Below are 24815 nucleotides of genomic sequence, written 5' to 3' on the forward strand. Positions count from 1 at the left end.
GCCTGGAGAATCCCAGGGACGGGGAAGCCTGGTAGGCTGCTTTTTCTGGGGTCACACAGAGTCGGACATGACTGAAGTGACTTAGCTTAGCTTAAGAGTAGTGTGATTTTGTGCTAAATGGCCTGGAGGTCAATGCTCAGACATTCCCGAAAATGTCTAGAAGGGCCCTTAGACATCCTGGAATCCAGCAGTTTTCCAAACTTCGGTGCACATAGGAAGCACCCTAAGGGCTTGTGGGACCACAGATTGCTGAGCCCCATCCCAGTGGTGAGGATTCTGGATCTGGGGAGACCTGAGAGTTTGCATTGCCAAGGACTTCTCCTGTGAGGTTCACGCTGCTGGTCTGGCCACTGCACTTGGAGAACCACGGGTCTAATCCAACGTCTTCATTTCATAGATGGATCAGCTGAGGCAGCACTCCAGCTGGGTTCCAGAATTGGCATTAACGCTTACCAGGTGTTATGACTTTGCAATCTGATTTAGCTGTTCTGGGCCTGCGTTTTCTCATCTACAAAATTAGGTAAGAGCCTCGGTCATTCCTACCCTGGGTTCAGTTTGCAGGTGGCTGCTATTGGGTATTTACTCAGGCTTTTAGTAACAGCCCTCTGGTTTGGTGTGGTGCTGTCACGTGGTTCTCAGGTCCGTGAGCTTCCACAGCTTCCCTCTGGTTCCTGGGTCGGGTTTAGGCCCTGCCTTTCCTGTGTGGAGCACTGAGAGACGAAGATGCTATCAGGTGGAGGGTAGGACATAAAGCTTTGTTCTTTTTGCTGTGGTTTTCTCATTTTACAGGTGCCTCTTCTGTTTGCTTACATTTCTAAGAATATTGGTTTTCTTTTCTGATGTAGAAAGTTTCCCAATGTTTTCCTTTTCTGTTTCCTTCATATTCTTTGAATTAAAAAATTCTTTACCACCTGTTCATAAGGCTATTCAAGGATATATTTTCTTATTTTCCTTGTGATTTTTTATCTTGTATACCCTTATCCCTCTGGAGTTATTTTGACATGTGTTATGAAGTTTGGATCTTGGATGACTTTCCTTTTCTTGTAAATGGCTAAACTCTGGCATCATTTGTTGAGTAATCCCTTTCCTCTCTTTGGATGTCTGGCTGTGCATTCTTAGCACTCTAAGAATGTAGAATAGGTGGGAGTGAGATTTTTGTCCAAGCCCATTTTTTTCAGATGGGGAAGTTGAGGCCCAGAGCAGCTAACTGGTTTTCCTAAGGTCATGTGAGTGAATGGAGAAGCTCTGACTTCTTTTGTGTGTGTGTGTTTTTTTTTGGCTGTGCTGAGGCTTCATTGCTGTGCTTGGGCTTTCTCTAGTTGGGTGAGCAGTGGCTTTTCTTGCTGCAGAGCATGGGCTCTGGAGTGCAGGTTCAGTCGTTGTGGCCCATGGGCTTCATTGCTCCTTGACATGTGGAACCTTTTCGGAGTAGGAATGGAACCCGTGGACCCTGCACTGGCAGGAGGATTCTTAACCAGCCACCAGGAAAGTCCAGATGTCTGTGACTTCTAATCTGAGTTTGAGATATATAGGTCTGCTTGTCTGTCTAGCTCCAGGGACATTTGACAGGGGCAGGTTAACTAACTGGCCACAAAGTAATGAGCATGACCTAGGGTCTCTGAAAGGTAGAGACCAGCCTTCGTCAGCCATCCCAGAGAAACTAGAAAATATTACTGCACACCTATGTTCAAACTGCCCTGGTGGTTCAGTGGTAAAGAATCTGCCTGTAGTGCAGGAGATGTGGGCGCTGTGTAGGAGATTCAGGTTCAATTCCTGGGTTGGGAAAATCCCCTGGAAGTGAAAATGGCAACCCACTCCAGCCTTCTTGCCTGGAGAATCCCATGGACGGAGGGGCCTGGTGGGCTACAGTCCATGAGGTCAGAAAGAGTTGGACACGACTGGGCACACATGCATTCAGTTACCTTTTCTGTGTTGGTGGTTGGTGTGAGAATATTTAAGATCCGCTCTCTTAGCAACTTTCAAGGATACAACATAGTATTGTTAACTATAGTCACCATACTTAATATTAGATCTCCTGAACTTGTTCATCTTATAGCTGGAAGTTTGTATCCTTTGAACAACATCTCCTCCTTTCCTGTCCCTGTTGCCCCTGGCAACCACCATTCTACTCTCTGTTTCTGTGAGTTTGGCTCGATTTTCAATCCCACATATAAGTGAGATCATACAGTATCTGTCTTTCTCTGACTTATTTCACTTAGCATAATGCCTTCATGGTTTTTCCATGTTGTCATGACATTCAGGACTTCCCCTTTTTTATGACGAATGTTTCATTGTGTATATATGTATACATTTACACACACATTTTCTTTATCCATTCGTGCACAGGCACTTTGATTGTTTCCATGTCTTGGCTATTGTGAATAATGTTGCAATAAACAAGGGGCTGAAGATATTTCTTTCAGGTAGTTATTAAATTTTCTTTGGGTATATGTCCAGAAGTGGGATTTCTGGATCATATGGTTTTATTTTAATATTTTGGAGGAAACCTCATGCACTTTTACATAGTGCCTGTACCAAGTTACATTCCCACCAACATTGTGGGAACCACCTTTAATATCCTTGCCAACACTTGTTTTGTCTTTTTGATAATAGTCTTTTGAACAGTATTGAATGAGTTCCTATATTAACCATTTCTCAGATAGATGATTTGAAAATATTTTCTCCGGCTCCATAGATTGCCTTTTCATTTTGTTTCTTCCTTGGCTGTGCATCAGCTTTTTTATTTGATGTAGTCTTACTTGTCTATTTTTGCATTTGCTGCCTGTACTTTTTGTGTCATATCCCAACAGTTTTATGCCAAAACCTAGGTCAAGGAGCTTGTCATAGAAAGCTGTGTTTTCTTCCAGGAGTTTTATGGTTTCAGGTCTTAAATTTAAGTCTTTAACACATTTCAAGTGAATTTTTGTGAGTGCTATAAGATAGGAGTCCAGTTTTATTCTTCTCATGGGGATAACTCATTTTACCCAATACCATTTATTGAAGAGTCTTTTCCCGCTAAATATTCTTGGCTCCCTTGTGAAATATTAGTTGACCAGTTATGCATGGGCTTATTTCTCAGGTCTTGATTCTGTTCCATTTTTCCATGCTGTTTCAAATACTATACTTTGTAATATAGTTTGAGATGGTGGATGAAACTGGAGCCTATTATACAGAGTGAAGTAAGCCAGAAAGAAAAACACCAATACAGTATACTAACACATGTATATGGAATTTAGAAATATGGTAACAATAACCCTGTATATGAGACAGCAAAAGAGACACTGATGTATAGAACAGTCTTATGGACTCTGTTGCAGAGGGAGAGGGTGGGAAGATTTGGGAGAATGGCATTGAAACATGTATAATATCATGTATGAAATGAGTTGCCAGTCCAGGTTCAATGCACGATACTGGATGCTTGGGGCTGGTGCACTGGGACAACCCAGAGGGATGGAATGGGGAGGGAGGAGGGAGGAGGGTTCAGGATAGGGAACAAATGTATACCTGTGGCGGATTCATTTCGATATTTGGCAAAACTAATACAATATTGTAAAGTTTAAAAAAAAAAAAAAACTAAACAAAAAAGAAAGTGTGATCTCTCCAGCTTTGTTGTTCATTCTCAGGATTGTTTGGGTATTTGGAGTCTTTTGTGGTTCCACACAAATTGTAGATTGCTTTTTATATTCTGTCAAAAGATGTCATTGGAATTTTGATAGGAATTGCATTGAATGTGTAATTGGCTTTGGGTAGTATGGACTTTTTAACAATATTCTTTTTATACAGGAAATGGGGATATCTTTCCCTTTCTGTCTTCTTCAATTTCTGTCCTCAGTGTCTTATTGTTTTGGTGTATAGATCTTTTGACCTCCTTGGTTAAATGTATTTCTAAGTATTTTACTGTGTTTGGTGTATTGTAAATGAGATTATTTTCATTATTTCTTTTTCAGATACTTTGTCCTTAGTGTATAGAAATGCAACTGACTTTTGTATGTTGATCGTAGGTCTTGCAAATTTACCAAATTCACTGAGTTTAAAATTTTTTAATGCAGTCTTTAGGTTTTCTGTATATAAGATCATGTCATCTGCAAACAGACAATTTAACTTCATCCTTTCTGATTTTGATGTCTTTTATTTTTCTTGCCTACTTTCTCTGAGACTTGAGTACAATCCTGAATAGGAGTGGTGAAAGTGGGCACCCTTATCTTGTTTCTGTTCTTAGAGGAAAAGCTTTCAATTTTTCTGCATTGAGGATGATGTTAGCTGTGGGCTTATGCAGGTGGCCATTATTATGTTGAAGTATGTGCCTTCCAACCTAATTTGCTGAGATTTTTTTTTTTTTTATCGTGAAAGGATGTTGTTTTGTCAAATCCTTTTTTTTGCCACTTGTTGAGATGATCATATGATTTTATCTTTCATTATATTTATGTGACATTTACTGATTTGTATAATTTGAACCTTCCTTGCATCCCAGGGTTAAATCCCTCCTGATTGTGTGCTATAGAATTCAATTTGATAGTGTTTTGTTGAGAAATTTTGCATCTACCTTTATTAGGAATATTGGTTCATAATTTCTTATAATATCCTCATCTGGTTTTGGTATCAGAGTAATGCTGGTCTCATACAATAAGTCTGGGAGTGTTCCCACCTCTTTGAATTTTTGGTAGTTGAGAAGGATTGGCATTCATTCTTTAAATGTTTGGTAAAATTCACCAGGGAAGCCATCTGGCCTTGGAATTTTATGTGCTGGGAGTTTTTTGATTAAGTATTCAATCTCCTTATTTGTTACTTTTCAGTTCAGATTTTCAATATCTTCATGATTCAGTCTTGGTATGTTGCATGATTCCAGTAATTTACCCATTTCTTGTAGGTTATCTGGTGTTTTTGTGTAATTGTTCATGCTGCTGCTGCTCAGTCACTTCAGTCGTGTCCGACTCTGTGCGACCCCATAGATGGCAGCCCACCAGGCTCCTCCATCCATGGGATTTTCCAGGCAGGAGTCCTGGAGTGGGGTGCCATCGCCTTCTCTGGTAATTGTTCATAGTTATCCCTTAAAATCCTTTGTATTTGTGTGGTATCATTTATAATGGTTCCTTCTCATTTATAATTTTGCATCTTCTCTTACTTTTCATGACTAGTTCTAACTATAAGTTTTTCAATTTTGATTGTCTTTTCAAAGAACCAACTTTTAGTTTCATTGGTCTTTTTTCTGTTTTCATGTTCTCTATTTCATTTATTTACAAATTTTATTTCCATGTTTCTCTTAACTTTGGGCTCATTTTTTTCTAGTTCATTGAGGTATAATGTGTGGTTGTTTGAGCTCTTTTTCTAAAATTAATGTAGGCACTTATTACTATAAACTTTCTTCTTTAAAATGTTTTTGATGCATAAATTATGTTGTTTCTATTCTTATTTGTTTCAATACATTGTTTTTATTTCCCTTTGATTTCTTTGACCCATTAGGTGTTGAGGAGTGCACTATTTAGTTTCCCTGTATTTGTGAATTTTCCAATCTTCTTCCTATTTTTGATTCCTAGTTTTATAACATTTCAATGCAAAAAGATTCTTGATAAAATTTCAGTTGTCTTAAGTTTGATGAGACTTGTTTTGTCTATTTGGGATAACTATTACCATTTAACAGTTGTGGTCTTAACATGCCTAGGTCTTGACTGTCTACATATGGCTTTCCCATCTTGTTTTGAATCCTCTCCATTGCCTATGAGATTTTTGCTTCTTGGAAAGGGCTGTGATGCTGGATACATTGTTGCAGATTTACTTATAAAGCAGTTATCCTGGGACAATGTGCTTTAGAAAAGAGGATGCAAAAATGTTTTCTTGGAGTTATTAAGAGGTTATTTTCCTTGACAAGGGAAAAGTGTCTCTAATGTAAAAGTCTGATGATTTAGTCCAAAGATTGTGGACTGCGTGCTTCGTTAAATGTCTCAATTTTTCATTGCTACTCCATGCTTTGTAAAGCCTAGTTTCCCAATCAGTTCACTACCCCTTAAATCACCTTCCCTGTGTCCCTGGGGGACCCTAACGCCTGTGAATTGGGTAATTGTACACTTCTTGTACTAATTGTAAGTGATAGAACACTTATATGGAACACTCTTTACACATGCCCCATGTCAATCTGTTCCAGGCCTGGCAACAGTAAGCACCTCCCTATGAGACAGAACATTTCTTGTGGATTATTTACTCCTCTGGTTAGTCATTAGTGTTTGGCATCTTGCCCCAATTTCACTGTGACCCTGTCTTTGATTGCCCAGAAATGTATTGCACATCCTACATATCGTATTGTTGAAGGTCTTAAGACCTTGCTGAAATTAAAAATTCTACAGATGCCAAAAGCCATACTTCCAATCAGGGAGACAACAAGCTTACCACAGTGAAGAAAGTCTGGGGCCAGTGGAGAGCTGTCTTCCCCTCTCACTCCAGCATTGAGGTGGAGAACGCCATGTACCCAAACTTTTAGTGCCTTCCACTCAGGAGCTTCTGCTTCAAAGGTTTTAGCCCAAAGCAAGGCTATATGCCCTCACCCCCACCCTGTGGCATAGTGGTAAAGACTCTGCCTGCCAGTGCAGGATTTGCAAGAGATGCAGGTTCAATTCCTGGGTCCAGAATGTCCTCTGGAGAAGGAAATGGCAACCCACTCCAGTATTCTTGCCTGGGAACTCCCCTGGACAGAGGAGGCTGGCGGGCTACAGCCCATGGGGTTGCAAAGAGTCTGACATGACTGAGCACACACACACACACACACACACACACACACACAGACACACACACACACACACTTTCCTAACCCCATTCATCAAAAGTTACTAGGCTGGACAGCCCCCACATCCCCCATGAACCAGTCACCCTCAACCACAGAGAAGAGAGAAGTTCAAAATGGGGAGTGGAAAAGGAGAGGAGTCAGAATGGAGGGATGGTTAGCTATGAGGGATGGGGACAAGTAGCCCAGCAAGTTTTGACGCCTTCCTTCCTATCTTGCCTCACAGTCTACAATTTGTAGCATTGCCTCCATTAAGAACTTTAGTCAAAGGAATAAAGATGTAGAATCATTTGCCCTAAGAGTCAGTTGGTTAATTGGCTGGTTCTCCAAGGCACCTACCACCCTATTTTCCCCTAGGTTTACTGGAAGTTGGTTAAAATTTCCTAAGTCCTTCCCCTTTAATTCCATCCCCGAAACACATCAAATACTGTGATCTCCCTTTGGATTCCTGTGAAGTGCCTACTTCATTTTCTTGGGAAGCCCAGAAGAGTCTTAGTATACCTTTCACTGTTTCTGCCTCTGATACCTTGGGGCTACTTTGCTTAAACAGAAATGCAGGACTAGACATAACTGTACTTTTTCAATTCTGAGTGTAATGGTTTAGGAAAACCAATGGGTCCTTGGTTTTCCGGGTGATGGTATAACGTGATACTGAAAGGTTGTTGCTGAACGAAAAGACACCGGGTTTCTTGGCCTCCGGAGGAGAAGAATTCAATCCTGGGCCAGAAACGAGGCTTGATCGCTCAGAGCTTTTGTGTAACAAAGTTTTATTAAAGTATAAAGGAGATAGAGAAAGCTTCTGACGTAGGCATCAGAAGGGGGCAGAAAGACTACCCCCTGCTAGTCTTCAGCTGGATGTTATATAGTCCCTGCTGTTAAGTCACTTCAGGTGTGTCTGACTCTGTGCAACCCCATGGACTGCAGCCTACCTGGCTCCTCCATCCATGGGATTTTCCAGGCAAGAATACTGGAGTGGGTGGCCATAAGCAGTCTGTTAATCAAAGAAAGGAATGTCTTAAAACTCAGAATGGCACCAGGCCCCTCATTCATAAGATGCATTTTGGGATAATCTTGGCACCAGATGATTCATCCCGGGCCATGAAACGATTGACTTGAATCTTGCAGAAGGGCAGATTACCCTACAAATAGTTTCGTTTACATAGATTAGGCAAACAACATCTGAGTGTAACATACTGGTTTGTCAAGTAGGTTCTGAGCCATTAGGTGGAACTGACTTGAAGACAGAGTCTGGGGTAAATGCATATTACATTAACATAGCTTAAGACAAACATTTCCATAAGACAAATACATTGGTTAACTCAAGGTTTGAGAATAGTTAACTTCAGGTGAAACCAGGTGTCATTATGGCAACACAGAATTTCAAGAGAACCTCCTTTTAAATTTGTAGAGGGAAGGAAAAAAATATCACCAGTTTGTTTCCTCCTGCTGTTTGAGAGAGAGAAATATGTCTGACACTTGCAGCCTGTTGCCTCTGTTTGGAGACCCCTGGCCTTCCTGCTTGTTACCCTGTCAATACCACACAATCATGTGCTGGATTTTTGTACTTTCTCTATAAAACATCTGTATCTTTACCTTTTTGATAATGCTAGGTTCTTGATTAAGTGGATTTTATTTCCTTTGTATTTTCTTCATGAAATTTCATTTAGGTGGATGCCCTTTACCCAGGTAATTCTGGTAGATTAGCTGTTATACCTTCTCTCTTCTCAGAGTGAACTTCTATTAGGTCATTCTTTTTCTGGAACTCACCATTATTAAGTTTCCCCACAGTTAACACCTCTGTTTTTAAACACAATTTATTTTTTCATGCCCAGAGAAACATTCTTCAAAGCATTCCGCTTGTTTGTAACTTGTTTGATCTTTGCATATGAAAACAAATACAACAGAACCTGTTCTGTAGTCTGTCATGGGGAAGGCAATCAAATAGGATATTGACAATTCAGACCTGAAGGTTTTCAGAGAAATGAAATGTTCTTAAGAGGTGGTGCAGGGCATAAAGGGCCTCCGCTTAGGTGTGCCTGAGCAAGCTGATGGCTTCCAGGTGGGTATTTGTATGGGGAAGAGGTGGTATTGAAGTTTTGTATATAAACACCTAGGAAGCAAAGAGAGTGAGCAGTAGGAGGGTAGTGCAGTAGAGGGGCAAGATGGTTTGTATTTCTACTCCAGTCTGGACTAGGGACTAGATCCAAGTACTATAGAAAGGTGGGCTATTAGAATGAGGCATTTTTGGAATTTCAGGCCAGTATCACTGATGAACATAGATGCAAAAATTCTCAACAAAATTCTACCAAACAGAATTCAATAACACATTAACCAGGTCATACACCATGATCAAGTTGAGTTTATTCCAGGGATGCAAGAATTCTTCAATATATGCAAACCAGTGTGATAAAGCATATTAACAAATTGAAAGAAAAAAACCATATAATAGATGCAGAAAAAGTGTTTGACAAAATTCAGGACCCATTTGTGATTAACACTGCAAAAAATGAGCATAGAAGGAAGCTATCTCAACATAGAAAAGTCCATATATGACAAGCCCACAGCAAACGTTCTCAATGGGGAAAAACTGAAAGCATTCCCTCTAAGATCAGGAACAAGACAAGGGTGCTCACTCTCCTATCATGCAACATAGTTTTGAAGTCCTGGTTATGCCAATCAGAGAAGAAAAAGAAATAAAAGGAATCCAGATGGGAAAAGAAGAAGTAAAGCCTCACTGATTGCAGTTGACATGATACTCTACACAGAGAACCCTAAAGATAGTATCAGAAAATTACTAGAGCTAATCAGTGAATTTAGCAAAGTAGTGGGATACAAAATCAATACACAGAAATCACTTACATTCCTATATACTAACAATGAGAAATCAGAAAGAGAAATTAAGGAAACAGTCCCATTCACCATCGCATCAAAAAGCATAAAATATCTAGGAATAAACCTATATAAGGGGACAAAAGAACTTTATAACAGAAAATTATAAGACACTGATGAAAGAAAGCAAAGATGACATGAACAGATGGAGAAATAGTCCATGTTCCTGGGTTGGAGGAATCATTATTGTGAAAATGACAATGCTACCAAATGCAATCTACAGATTGAATGCAATCCCTATGAAAATACCAATGGCTTTTCCCCACAGAACTAGAATTTTTTTCACAATTCATATGAAGAAACAAAAGACCCCAAATAGCCAAAGGAGTCTTGAGAAAGAAGCATGGAGCTGGAGGAATCAGCCTTCCTGACTTCAGATTACACCACAAAGCTACAGTCATCAAAACAGTATGGTACTGGCACAAAAACATAGATACAGACAATGGAACAAAATAGAGAGCCCAGAAATAACCCCCGCACTTATGGGTACCTTCTTTTTGACAGAGGAGCCAAGAATATACAATGGAGCAAAGATAGCCTCTTCAATAAGTGGTGCTGGGAAAACTGGATAGTTACGTGTAAAAGAATGAAATTAGAGCATTTCCTAACACCATACACAAAGGTAAACTCAAAATATATTAAAGACCTAAATGTAAGACCTGCAACTATAAAACTCTTAGAGGAAAACATAGAACACTCGATGATAGAAATCAAAGCAAGATCGTACAGTAATGGAAATAAAAACAAAGTTAACAACTGGAACCTAGTTAAAAGTTTTTGCACAGCAAAGGAAACTATAACCAAGGTAAAAAGTCAACCCTCAGAATGGGAGACAATAATAGCAAATGAAACCACTGAGAAAGGACTAATTTCCAAATATATAAATAGCTCATACAATACCAGAAAAACAAATAATCCAATTAAAAAGTGGGAAAAAGACCTAAACAGGTATTTCTCCAAAGAAGACTTATACATGGCTAACAAACACATGAAAAGATGCTCAACATCACTCATTATTTGGCTCACTCACTGAGTCGTGTTCGATTCTTTGTGACTCCGTGGACTGCAGCATGCCAGGCTTCCCTGTCCAGCACCAATTCCAGGACTTGCTCAAACTCATGCTCATCAAGTTGTTGATGCCATCCAACCATCTCATCCTCTGTTGTCCCCTTCTCCTCAGGGTCTTTTCTAAGGACTCAGTTCTTTGCATCAGGCAGCCAAAGTATTGGAGCTTCAGCTTCAGCCTCAGCCCTTCTGATGAGTATTTAGGACTTTGTTCCTTTGGGATTGATTGATTGGATCTCTTTGCAGTGCAAGGGCTCTCAATGAGAGTTCTCCAACACCACAGTTCCCAAGCATCAATTCCTCAGTGCTCAGCTTCTTTATGGGCCAACTCTCACATCCATACATGACTACTGGAAAAACCATGGCTTGGACTATAGGGACCTTTGTCAGCAAAGTAATGTCTCTGGTTTTTAATATGCTGTTTAGGTTTGTCATAGCTTTTCTTCCAAGGAGCGTCTTTTAATGTCATGTCTGCAGTCACCATCTGCAGTGATTTTGGAGCCCCCCAAAATAAAGTCTCTCACTGTTTCCATTCTTTCCCTATCTATTTGCCGTGAAGTGATGGGACTTGATGCCATGATCTTAGTTTTTTCAATGTGGAGTTTTAGGCCAGCTTTTTTACTCTCTTTTTTCATTTTCATCAAGAGGCTCTTTATTAGACAAATGAAAATCAAAAGTATAATGAGAACTTGCCTCACACCAGTCAGAATGCCCATCATTAAAAGTCTACAAACAATAAATGCTGGAGAGGGTGTGGAGAAAAGGAAACCCTCTTGCACTGTTGGTGGGACTGTAAATTGATACAGCCACTATGGAAGACGGTATAGAGATTCCTTAAAAAACCTAGCAATAAAACCACCATACGACCCAGCATTGCCACTCCTAGGCATATACCCTGAGGAAATAAAAATTGAAAAAGACACACGTACCCCAGTGTTCATTGTAGTACTGTTTACAATAGCTAGAACATGGAAGCAACATAGATGTCCATCAAAAGATGAAGAAATAAAGGAGCTGTGGTACATATGTACAATGGAATACTACTCAGCCGTAAAAGGGAATGCATTTAAGTCAGTTCTAAAGAGGTAGATGAACCTAGAGCCTATTATACACAGTGTAGTAAGTCAGAAGGAGACAAATATTGTATAGTAAAATACATATATATATGGAAACTAGAAAGATGGTGTCAATGAATTTATTTGCAGGGCAGCAATGGAGAGACAGACATAGAGAAGAGACTTATGGACATGGGAGGGTGGGAGGAGAGGGTGCGATGTATGGAGAGAGTAACATGGAAACTTAATTACCATAAGTAAAATAGATAGCCACTGGCAATTTGCTATATAACTTTGGGAACTCAAACAGGGGCTCTGTATCAACCTAGAGGGGTGGGATTGGGAGGCAGATGGGAGGGAGTTTCAAGAGGGAGAGGACAAATATATACCTATGGCCGGTTCATGTTGATGTCTGACAGAAAACAACAAAATTCTGTAAAGCATTTATACTTCAACTAAAAAATAAGTACCTGTTAAAAAACATTTTCAGAAGCATGATGCCCAGTATGCTCAGGAATAGGTGTAACATGGAGTAAAAAGGGAAAGGGGTGATAGAGCAGATATTTAATCTGGCCTGCCTGAAACATTTGTCCTATTTGCAAGGTTCAGAAAAAGAGTTCAGTTGGGGATCCCCATGTCTAAAAATATTTGAAATGTTCAAATCAAATGATAAACCATTAAATAAGTTGTATCTCCTTCAATGACAAATGTACCTTCCTAATGAGCTGAAAGGCCAGGTTGGGATTTAGTATTCTCAGACTCCTCTAAGTTCTGCCGTGATGGTGTGGGAAGAGCTGCCCTCCTTCCCTTCCCCCGCCCATGCCCTGGCTCCTAGGCCAGGCCGCATCCCCTTCTGGGCCTACAACCCCTCCTGGGGCCTGGGAGCACCCACCCCAGCAGTGAGTGCAGTCAGCCCTCCCCAGGACAGGTCTAAGAGGAGCACACGGGCCCTGGAAGCAGGCTAGGGACTGTTCAGGGCTGCCAGGTACCTGGAGCATGGGCTAGCAGGGACACAGCCCTTGTTCCCATGGGCTGGGCTCCTGGCCCTGGCGGGAGGGGTGTGGCTGGAAGAGGACCAAAGTGGCCCTCTAAAGCGTAGAGCTCAAGACAGAGATATCTCTGCCTGGGCCTGGAAGCAATACTGTTTTAACAACTAGCACCACAGAAATACTAACAAATCAGAACTAGGTTGAAGGGCCTGAAATTGTACTAGTTGACCTGCTGTTTTAGTTGAAATAATAATGACAGGGAGTGCTTTGCCTTCTGTCACACCATGTGGTTCTAGCCATAAGAAATAATATAATACATTTTAAAATGTCAAAACTCGTGACCAAAAAAAAAAAAAAAAAGTTGTGTGGATCCTAAGTTTACTTCACTTTAATTGACATTAAATACCTACGAAGAGGAAAATTCATTGCCTAGGGCTTTGGGAAAGAAAGAAAGATAGAAAGATAAAACCCTTAAGGTCCCAGCCATTTAAAGGTTCAGTACAGGGGTTGGTTTTGATGGAATAGGTGGATGTAGTGTGTGTATTTGCATGTGCACACAGTTAGAATAGAAGCCATGCCACCACAGAACATGTGTTATCAGTTATCTACAAGAAGGTCAGGAGCCGAGCCCGTGGGAACAAAGTTTGTTCCAGCTAGACCATGTTTCAGATACCTAGGAAGCCTGAAGTAAATGCAGAAATGAGCCCATCGAGTCTCAAACCCCCAGGCCCTTCCCCTTCTCTGATCCTCCACTCTGGTCATCTACAACTTTATCTTTTTATTACCTTAAACAGAGTTCAAAGATTAAGGCCACTTTCTCCCTTTTCTCTTTTTTACTTATTGTGACATATTTCCGATCTGCACAAAATTATAAAGAATACTAGTATAAACACTATTTAACCACCACTCAGTTTAAGAAATGTAAATTAGAGATACAGTTGAAGCCTACTATGTATCCCTCCCCAATAGGATCGCTGTCTTTCTCTTTCCCCAAGAGGTAACCACCATCCTAAATGTGGTTTATCTTTCCATTGCATGCCTTTCTGTATGCTTGCATATACATACATCCTCACAGGCAACTTTGTATGTATCTACTATCCATTCCTGCTGAGTGAAGCTTCTCTTAGACTTCATATACCCGGTATCATGTCTGTGACTTTCTGGAACCAGCTCTGTCCCTGGATATTTTTCTGGTGCCATCCCCTATCCACAGCCTCTGTCTGTCTCAGCCCCTGTGAATCCTAATTTCCTCACCAGTCCAGCCCCTACCGTCCTGTTCAATTTACCTCCAGCAGCCCCAAGGCAGTGAACGAAGACTGGTCACCATAGGTGGGTCTCATCTTCTCCCCGTGGCTGTCAACCAGCGCTTCTCAAACCTTGGCTGCATCAGAATCCCCTGGAGGGCTTGTTAAAACACAGACTACTGAGCCCCACTCCCAGTTTCTGATTCACAGGTCTTGAGTGGAGCCTAAGAGTTCGTGGGTGATGCTAATAATGCTATTTTAAGGGCCAAACTTTGAGAACCAGTGCTCCAAATCAGCGTCTGGGCTCAGGCTCAGCAGCACCATCTGGCCTCCAGGCAAGCTGGGCCATCCCTCAGGTTTCCTTCAAAAGCACCCAGCAGTACTATGAAATACACATATAACACAAGTCCTGTGTACTTTTAAATGTTCTAGTAGCCACATCTAAAAAGTAAAAAGAGGGCATCCCTGGTGGTCTAGTGGTTAAGAATCCACCGTGCAGTGCAGGGGACATAGGCTCAATCCCTGGTACAGGAAGATCCCACATGCTGAGGGGCAACTAAGCCCATGTGCCCCCTCTGAAGCCTGTTTGCCCTAGAGCTCATGCTCCACAAGAGAAGCCACCTCAGTGAGAACCTGTTCACCATAAGTAGAGAAAGCCCATGTGTCGCATTAAATAAATTTTTAAAACAGTAAAAACTGGAGAAAATAATTTTAATGCTATATTTAATACTAGATTATCATGTCAATGGGTAATTAGTTATTAAGGAGACTTTACACAATTTTTTACATTTGTAGCACATTTCAACTCATATTAGCCACATTTTCAATGCTCAGTAGCCACACATGGCTAGTGACTAGTACAGTAAACAAGTTCAGATCTAAAGCCTTGACCCCTATTTCTTTCTTTAAAAAATTGTTTTAAATACAAATTTGGGCTGCAGTAAAATAATTTAAAACAGGCTTATCAAATGGTGGAATGTGATGATGCCTTCCAATGATGTAAAACGGCTTCTCATTTTTAAAGAGATTTAAATCAGGATTATTTATATACATAAATCCACCTACATTTCAGTTTACTACTTTAAAACTTAGTTTTAACTAGCAAAAATGCTGTCAAATATATCTGTAAAAGATAAAACCCAATTAGATATTGGATTTTTTATTAGATATTATTATTAGACAGTTGCTTTTTGTGGGATGGTTTTGGGAAGGAAATCAATGTTAATAATATTCCCATGGGCTTCTGAAAAATCTAAAAATAGCGAACAATGGATCCTTTCTTCTTTCTCTGTCTTCTTTCTAGTCTTCCAAACTGCAGGAAGAAATGAGAGAAAATGAACGATTATACAGCATCAGTCAGCACCAGAAACTTTCTAAATCTAAGAAAACAGTCAGCCTTATGTATATCTGCTGCATCTGAGGGTTGTATCTCAACAAGGAGAGAAGAAAAACATATTTTCCTCTTGTAACCTTCACCCTGGATACTGGGTGCATGTACAACCTGATGGCTTCAATCATGTGATCCTACCAACCTTGTCTCCCTCTTGCCCAACACCATAAATGCTTTTCTTTTCCCCCTTCCTTTGAGAGGCTAGTCTGGGACTAAAATCACTCTTTCTGCCTTAAAAGCCTGTGCTCACTCCACAGACGATACTCCCTTACCCTCCCAGACCCTCGGTTTCAATGTCTACCGTATGAGAAAGAGGCTGTTATTATGAAACACATCACTATGCAAACGAGGGAGAAAGTGTTAATCATTAAAAGACAATACATATACCTTCACTACCAACTCAGTGATAAATATCAGTCATCCTATGACTGTTTCTTTTGACTGTCATATAAAATACACAAATCTACAACCGAACAAATATTTCACTATTAATCACTAAATGTGGTCCTACTTGAAATTCTGAACTGTTTGCTATTCGTAAGTAGTTAGGCTCTAAAAAGGTGTCTTCTCAGTGCAGGAGACTGCACTTCTGTGGTCAAGAAATGAAGGTCAAACTAGTGCACAGCCCAGTTGCTGCTGCTTTTAGTCACTGTTTTCTAAAGAAATACTGGTCTTAGGTACTGACACATTTACAAATTGTTGGTAGTCTTACAGATAGAGGACAAAAGACCTCATAAGAACAAATGAGAAGCCATGAAGTGTATTTCACTTCAAGCTCTTTATATTAGTGGGAACAGGAATGTTCTATAAACATTAGGTAAATTTGAGTTGTTGAACTAATTTCAAACCAACGTTTTCTTAATTTACTCCGAGAATTAAAAAGCAAAAACAAAATTGGTAAATGCCTGGGAATAGCTGGGTTATTTTCAAAGCTATACACAGATACCTGGACTTTCTGGGCCTGTCCTTTGCTGGGTCCAGACCCTTTTCTGGTTCTTCTTGTTTTCTGTTATACTTCTTTTCTTTCCCCTCACTTCTGGTGCCCTGCGCCTCTTCTTTGGAGTTCTCATCCTGGCATTCAGCTGTTTCTTTAGAGAGGAATAATGGACTTTGGGAGCAGACATTCACAGAAAAAACATCCCAACACATAAGGAATGGCAAGATATCCAGTACTCTACCCTTAGGAGAAGCAGGAGGACAGAGCAACTAAGCAAAGAGTAACTGGGGGCCTTCCTTCTGGCGGATGCAACACTTCCATGGCCCTCATTTGCTGCTGCTTGATCATTTTCACAATGACATTATTTCTTTTTTTCTGGTACATCTGTCACCCTGTGCTACTGATTACTTGTGCTCAAGGATCAGAATCCTTTGGGTCTGATGCATTCTGGATGTTTTGGCCAGAACTTTTTCGCCAAAATATGCTTCACCTCAATAACAAATTCTATGGGGAAGCTCCTGAGTTCCTCAATCCCCTAAATATTTCATTTTGACCAAGTGCTCCTGTATAAGTTCATAATGTTTTGGGATCAACTTTCCAAGAATCTTGACATTTTTAAAAGCTATGAACCAAATATGAGGTCTGCCATTTGCTTGTTCTCTTCCATGTCCTCTCAAGCTCCCTCTCGAACACCTGCCTCCACTGACCTTCACCTGTGGGCTCATAACTGGCACTGTTCATCTCAGACCTTTACCAGGGTTGGTAGAGGGCAGCTTATTTTCACCCCAAACCAAAGAAGTCGTTATGAGGTTGGGCTTCTACTGGGCCCCTCTGGCCTTCGATTAAAGGAGGCCCTGACTCCCGGCCTCCCCTCCTGAGGCACGCCGCCCCGTCTGAGCCTGCCCCCTCCTCGGGATCCCTGGTCCCCAGATCCGGCCTGCAGATGCCAGTGTCTCCATCCCTCCCAACTCCCCCCCCGCCCCTCGAATGCTCACTCTCAGGGGCGACAGGCTCCTGTGGCATCTCCCGCAAGCTGGGCTCCTCAGACTCCTTGGTGGCCGTCTCCCATAAAGAGGCCTCCTCGGGTGCCTTAGCCTCCTGGGCTTCCTCCGCCTGCTGCGCCTCCTGGGCTTCCTCAGCCTGCTCCACCTCCTGATCCGGGGCTTCCTCAGCCGGCCCCTCCCCCGATACATCCAATGGTACCTGGACCTCGGATAACCCGCCCACGGCGGCTGAGCTGTGGTCAGACAAGCGCGGCCTGGTCTGGTACCAGACCAACACGCGGTCGTCATTTGGCGGAAGTATGATGTGGTTGTCGGACAAACGGTTCATCATCGAGTGCATCAGATTTAGGACCGTTAGGCTGAAGCCGCTCATGGGGAAGTGGCGCGAGACCACGAAGCGGTTCACGCCCTGCGCCTGCTCCTCCACCTCCCTCTCCTCAGCCGGCCTGATGTCGGAGTCTTCCTCAGCGTTCCCGCCCTCCAGGGCCGCCTCCCTCGGGCCTCCTGAAGCCCCCACAGCTGCACCTGCCTCAGCCTCAGGCATGGAGTCACCCCTGCGAGGCTCAGAGTTGCGGTCCACACCGTCACGGGCTCCGGCCTGGGCCCCCACTGCACCTGTTGGGCCTTCCTGCCCGCCATGGGTCAGATCTCCATCCCCCGTGGTAGACATGGCGGACGGCAGTTACCTCAGCCGGGCGGGTGACGATGGCAATGGCGCAGGTGGTGGCACCCGAAGTGGCTGCCCTGAGAGGAGGCTGAGGGAAGTGAGATGGACTGAGGCAGTCACGGAAGGGACCACAGAGGACGCCCCACGACCGGGAGGGTAGGCGGCCAATGGCGGAAGCGTCCGACGGAAGTCGGGCCTCAGGCAGTGGAGCCAGGCCACAGTCGAGGGGCGGGGCCGGAACAGTTAACAGTGGCATGTGACCCCTCGTCACGAGCTTTGGGCTCATTTGCTGACAAACAAGGATTGACGTGCTCTGTGTCCAATGAACGGCCAAGGCCCTTGGTTGTCAAATTGCTCACAATTGCCTACTTGTTCTTTGACACGTTAGGGTTCTGACATGTGTGGAGGTCTTCTAGGGTTGTGTCCTTTATGTAATTGTGCAGGAAAGTATTTATGAAGGCATCCTGGGCCATGTGAACTGAGAGAAATTTCCCACCTGGGAATTTCCACCTGGTAATGGCTCATGTGAATAGAGACAGGGTCATAAAAATGTTGTATATCTCAGATGTTAGCAGTACTAAAAACCTCCGAAGAAGAGAAAGAGAATTTGGACAATTTAACTTCGTGAAAAATAGTTGGAAAAGAGTAGACAAATTGAAATGAATGCAGTTTGAACTGAATGTTGACAAGTGTTGGAGAAGTTAGGAGCTAGAAGGTGTATAATGAACCCAGACAAATTCACTTAAAGCTTTGAAGACTGAATAAAAAAAGAGAGGTTTCTTTAAAGGATCAGGTCATCTTCTAAGTGCTAAGCATGACAGACGTTAAAAGGGCCACCTTTCTAGGATGTTTCAGAGGCAACAGGCCCGGACTTTTTATTGATCTCAAGATCCACTTAGTCCAGACCCCAAGTGTAATTTTGAAAATTATACAGAAATTAACTGCTTTTACAGTCATTCTGTAAAAAAAGTTTTGTAGCACTAAAAATGTTTTTTGAAAAAGACATAGCCAATTACATCTGGATGTTACATTTAGATAAAATACTAATAAGTCTCATAATTGTAAAGAGGGATTTTTCCCCCTTTCATTCAGTTCAGTTTCAACCGAATTTTAGTGATTGTATTTTTCCTCTGTCTCACCTCGGGAATGGAGCATGGTGTTTCTGTAAATCATTGGTTTAAATTTGGAAGGCAATGTCAATAATCGCTAATCCAAAATTCTCATTATAAAGACAGCAAAAAAGAGGCAGAATCCCAATCTGAGGTCTGAGTTGGTTTAACATTTGCTGCCCTGAGTGATCTTGAAACAGTTACTTATCATTTCTAGGCCTCAGTTTTATCATCTGTATAGGTGACATTCAATGAAACTATGAGTGAGGTAGATGGAAGAAGATAGAATTTTATTTAGGATACTGAGCTTTTGTTGAAAATGTGTTTTTAGTTTGATTTTGCCTTGTAAGTTGGTGAATGTTTCTAAGTATGTAGTTTTTCTTTTTTATGTCTTAAAATCTAATATTTTCTTTTTTCTTGGTTTAAACCTCATAAATTTGTACATCTTTTCTCATCCAGAAATGAATTTTATACTTACTTGATTTTGGAGATCTTCTGAATGTTTACATTTAACTCCTTAATTTGGGATCAATAATGACTCACAGTGTTAAGATTAAAATCTCAGTTGATTTTTAAACAGCTCACCTATAATACCATTGTTATGCATGAATTCCCCTCTGTAAGGATGTGTGGGCTTCTGGGGTGGCCATAGTGGTAAAGAACCTGCCTGCCAATGCAGGAGATGTAAGAGACCCGGATTAGATGCCTGGGTTGGGAAGATTCCATGGAGGACGGCATGGCAATCCATTTCAGTATTCTTGCCTGGAGAATTCTAACGACAGAGGAACCTGGGGGGGCTATAGTCCATAGGGTCACACAGAGTCGGACACAACTGAAGCAACTTAGCATGCACACACATAAGGATGTGTGGCCAAGTCCTCTTTAGTGTTTTCGATAAAGACAGAAGAGATGCAAGAGAAACACACATTCTCTTAGTGTTTCAGGGCTGGAAAGGACTTTAGATATGGAATCTAAGACCATTCTTTTTTAAAGTAATTAACCTCCAATGAAAATAAATAAATTTAATAAAAAAATCTACAAAGAAAAATAATAATTTTTAAACATTAAAACAATAATAAATAGGTAAACTAAAGTTTAGAGCTGCTAACTGGCATCCCCAAAGCCATGCCAGTTAGTAGAAGAGCCAGGACTAGGACCAATCTCCTGATCTTTAATCTGGAATTGAAACATACCTCACACATGAGCTTTGGCCATCTTCTTTCCTATTGGACTTGTCTTAGAACAGTGTGATAGAACATGAACATCAGATATGGTCACTCTGAGACCACATCGAAGAGAGACAAGACAGGACCAAAAAGATCATACATGACTAAACATCCCCCTCTCTTGGCTAAAATGAATGTCTACAACTTCTTGACCAATTAGGTCTTTATTCTGGGTCTAGTCTCCTCTCCCTAAAGGGAAGATTTACTCAAATACCAAGCTGAGAATTGCCTCAGCTACCTAAAGACATCTAATCTAGAGCAAACCCCTGTTTCCTTGAAGGAAAAACTTCCCCAAATAACTCATCCAAACCCCAGCCTCTGTAACAGCTTCTTTCTGATACTTGGGAAGGCATCACATGGTTCCCCCATGATGTGTGTTCTCCCTTACTGCAATGAATAGTAAACTGAACTCACTCACCTACAGGCATGTTTTTGTGATCTTTGGCTGGAGGACACTGACGGTGTAAAACATTTCCATCTTTACACTGTAATGCATGAACTCAAACAAGTGAGTCAAAAGGCATTGAAAGTTTTTTCTCAGAAAAGGCTTCTCAGAGGAGGGAGGTTTTGGACCCACAAGATGGGCAACAGGCCCGAACTAAGGACAATAAAGACAGGATGTTGTCTCTGTGTGGCCCTTGTTAAAATAGGCTTGTAAACCCCAGTGAGTCCCTGGCTGTAAAAAAGCCTGTGGCCTTCCCTGTGGCTCAGACAGTAAAGTGTCTGTCTGCAGTGTGGGAGACACAGATTCACTTCCTGGGTTGGAAAGATCCCCTGGAGAAGGGAATGGCAACCCACTCCAGTACTCTAGCCTAGATAATCCCATGGACAGAGGAGCCTAGTAGGCTACCGCCCATGGGGTTGCAAAGAGTCGGATATGACTTCACTTTCACTTTCATTTTCACTTTAGGAATCGGAAGGTCCGTCTAGTCAAAGCTATGGTTTTTCCAGTAGTCATGTATAGATGTGAGAATTGGACCATAAGGAAAGCTGAGCACCAAAGAATTGATGCTTTTGAACCTTGGGATTGGAGAAGACCCTTGAGAGTCCCATGGACTGCAAGGAGATCAAACCAGTCAATCCTAAAGGAAAGCAGTCCTGAATATTCATTGGAAAGACTAATGTTGAAGCTGAAACTCCAATACTTTGGCCACTTGATGTGAAGAACTGACTCATTTGAAAAGACTGGGGAAGATGCTGGGAAAGGTTGAAGGCAGGAGGAGATGGGGATGACAGAGGATGAGATGGTTGGATGGCATCACCGACTCAATAGACATGAGTTTGAGTAAACTCCAGGAGTTGGTGATGGACAGGGAAGCTTGGTGTGCTGCAATCCATGGGGTCACAAAAAATCAGATATAATTGAAAACTGAACTGAGGGATATGAAGAGGAGGCAGATGTTGTTTCTGGCCAGAGGGCAGACCTGGGTGATGCGATGGAGGTCCTTGGGTGAGGAAGGTGCTTAATTAGGGCACTCCCATTTCCTATCCCATGCTGTGACAGGACTGCCTCCATTCTTCTTTAGCAGAGAAGGACATACTCCCAGGTAGACGGGGGTTTTTTTTCCCCTATAAGAAATTGCAAACCCATTGACTGTAGCCCACCAGGCTCCTCTGTCGATGGGATTTTCGAGGCAAGACTGCTGGAGTGGGTTGCCATTCCCTTCTCCATGGGATCGTCCCGACCCAGGGATCGAATCCGGGTCTCCAATTTTTTACCATCTGAGCCACCAGGGAAATTGCCCCACCCATGAAACCAGACTATTTATACTTTCTTTGTTTCCTCCTATCTCTGTACATTCTTTTTTCAGAAGTTTGAACAAGACCATCACTATTCACTTTAGAGGAGATAGCATGTTACCAAACAAAGCAAACAAAACAAGAGAAATCATACAAGTGTCTTTCCAGGTCAGGAACAACTATTCTGTCCACTTGAAGCTATAGGACAAACACTCCAGCCCCTAGTCATTTAAGCATTCACTGAGCACATGTAAGCACCTACTATATACCTGGATTTATGTTCGGACTTGGGGACTCAGGTATCTGAGACCCATGGCTTGTTCTGGTTTACGATCTACAGGGTTAGACAGACACTTGGGCAATGACGACTCACTCTGTCAAGTGCTGTAATAAGGATGAGCACAAGTGTTAAGGAAGCATGGGAGAGTGGATGATTAGCTATGGCCAGTAGGTGAAGGGGATGGGCTGGTGCCTGGGACAGTGTGGAAGAGGGGGCATTTCAGGGGGTCCTGAAGCTAGGAGTTCAAGTGGCAGTAAAAAGGCAGGGGCAAGGAGGTTCCTGTAGGTAAAGGAAGCAGCATGAAGATTGGCAGAGATGTGTTGGTGTGTACCTAGCCAGGGAGCAAAATGGCAGGAGTGTAGAGCTGTGGGGAGCTGCCCTTGAGAACAGGGTCCTTTATCTAAACGACACAGCTCTGGGAGCTGCCTCAGTCCTTGAGGGTTTGCTTGCAAACATAGCTCTCTGTCCCGCCACCACAGAGATTAGGCGATTATTTACTGCAGACACCTGGAGTTCTGGACAAACTTCTCACGCACAAGGAAATGTTATCTGGTGTAAGAAATAATAACAGGGTGCCATTCCCATGCTCTCAAGATTTCTTGTGGCTTTTTGTAAGATGTATAGGTCAACCAAGAAAAAATGTTAACTGTCTTGTTTTTCTCTTGCTCTCCTGTATAAATATAAGATGCTGAATAAAGTCGTGGTCAGACCGCTTCCCTTTGTGGAGACGTGTCTGATTCTCTCGACCCCATCTTTGCTGTAGTATTCTTTCTCAGCCACGTCGTGCACGTTCTCGGGACCTGATGTACTTTGCCAGCTGGCTCTGGCAGGTTGCGCCCGAACAGGGACTCAAGAATCAGAGCATGACAACGGCCACTGCCCATCAGGATTGAAGTAAGCAATGAGGAATTCCTAATTATTGAAGGGGCAGGGAGTGTTACTGTCAAGAATAATAAATCATGGGACAAGGCAATAGCCGCCAGTTATTTGTACATATGTTGAAAACTATGTTAAAAGGCAGGGGAATTCATGTAAATAAGTTACAGCTAGAGATGTTTTTACTTTTTATAGAAGAAGTTTGTCCTTGGTTCCCAGAGGAAGGAACAGTTAGTCTGGAAACTTGGAAGAAAGTAGGAAAACAATTGCAGACATATTATTCCTTACAAGGCCCCAATCGTGTCCCTGTAGATGCTTTTTCTTTGTGGACTCTCATAAGAGACTGTCTGGATCCTGAACATGATGGACATAAGATTCAAACGGCCCTCCGGGATTCCACAGAACCCGAAGTTGCAGAACCTTCCGCCCCTCTGCCTGAGCTGCTTTATGCCGTGCCTGAGGGAACAGCTTGTAAGGCTGGAAGAAATGATGATGTGTTAAGCTCTGATGAACAGGAAGAGTTAAATGAACAAGCAGCTCAGTACCATAGAGAGGATATGCCTTGGGAGATGATGGTTAGCATGCAACCCCTGAGAGAGTCATTTCCTAGGCAGGTTGATAGGGAGTCTAGGGGTCCCCAAAGAGAGAGGGGTCTGGAATTCTCAAGGAGGAAAAAAGGACAAACTTTTTTTCTTTCTCCACATTCCTTAGGATTATATACCAATAATGTATCCTGCCTAAGGACAGTCTTTGGATTCAACCTTCTGTTATTTTAAAAAGTTAATTATGGGAGTATACCTGGTCTTTACAAGGATGTATCTTGCCTGAGGACAGTGTTATCTTAAAATGTGAATTATGGGAGTAGGTCGGAGGAGGTCTTTACAACCTCCAGACATTCTTTGGATTATATAACCTCATTATTAACACTAGCAAGGGGGTACTCTTTCTGCCCCCTTCTGATGCCTATGTCAGAAGCTTTCTCTATCTCCCTTATACTTTAATAAAACTTTACTACACAAAAGCTCTGAGCGATCAAGCCTCGTCTCTGGCCCCGGATTGAATTCTTCTCCTCCGGGGGCCAAGAATCCCGGTGTATTCGCGTGATTCAACAACAACCTTTCATCTTGGGGGCTCGTCCGGGATCCTTCAGGACAAGATAAGGATGCTTGGAGCTTTAGTTCTTTGTTCTCTTAGCGAACACGTTTTCTGCCGTGCTTTACTAACTCTACTGTGTGCTTGTGTGAATGAATGGCATGCCCTGCGTGAAGCAAGTAAGGGGCCCTGCTCTGCGGTTCCACGGTGATCTCATACAGCTTATGGCAGAAACCTGTCGGGGCGTTATACCGACCTGCCAATGCCAAGAGGCACCCAATGTCTCCTTCGGAACCGACCAGAAATGGGCAAAGCGTGTGGACCGAACTCTCCTTTCTCGGTCAAACTTTTCGGTCTCTTTGACCATTTCATAACTCCTTGGGAATTAGAAGTACTAACCTAATCTATCGGATCATAGACTTTCAAGGGACTTGTGATCTATACTGTTACTGTGTACTGTGGCTTAGGTCCCAAACTTGA

At 42.3% G+C, this 24815-nt stretch overlaps 1 protein-coding gene across 1 annotated transcript; it reads right to left on the bottom strand.

Annotated features, from left to right (window-relative positions):
- Window positions 1-14708: 14708 nt before the first annotated feature.
- Window positions 14709-18247, bottom strand: LOC100137858 (cancer/testis antigen 47A). The gene is made up of 3 exons (XM_059883945.1): window positions 17337-18247; window positions 16351-16492; window positions 14709-15326 (listed from the first exon to the last, which is right to left on the bottom strand). The coding sequence occupies exons 1-3, from the start codon at window positions 18013-18015 to the stop codon at window positions 15314-15316; spliced, it is 834 nt and encodes a 277-aa protein (XP_059739928.1). The 5' UTR covers window positions 18016-18247; the 3' UTR covers window positions 14709-15313.
- Window positions 18248-24815: the final 6568 nt, after the last annotated feature.

Source organism: Bos taurus, chromosome X (genome assembly GCF_002263795.3).
Source record: "Bos taurus isolate L1 Dominette 01449 registration number 42190680 breed Hereford chromosome X, ARS-UCD2.0, whole genome shotgun sequence".
NCBI classification, from domain to species: domain Eukaryota; kingdom Metazoa; phylum Chordata; class Mammalia; order Artiodactyla; family Bovidae; genus Bos; species Bos taurus.

Excerpts from the sequence above, each read along its gene's own strand:
- LOC100137858 (XM_059883945.1), bottom strand. The coding sequence starts at position 18,015 with ATGTCTACCACGGGGGATGGAGATCTGACCCATGGCGGGCAGGAAGGC. Across the intron at positions 16,493-17,336 it reads GGAGCCTGTCGCCCCTGAGA|AAACAGCTGAATGCCAGGAT; the intron begins GTGAGCATTCGA and ends TCCTCTCTAAAG.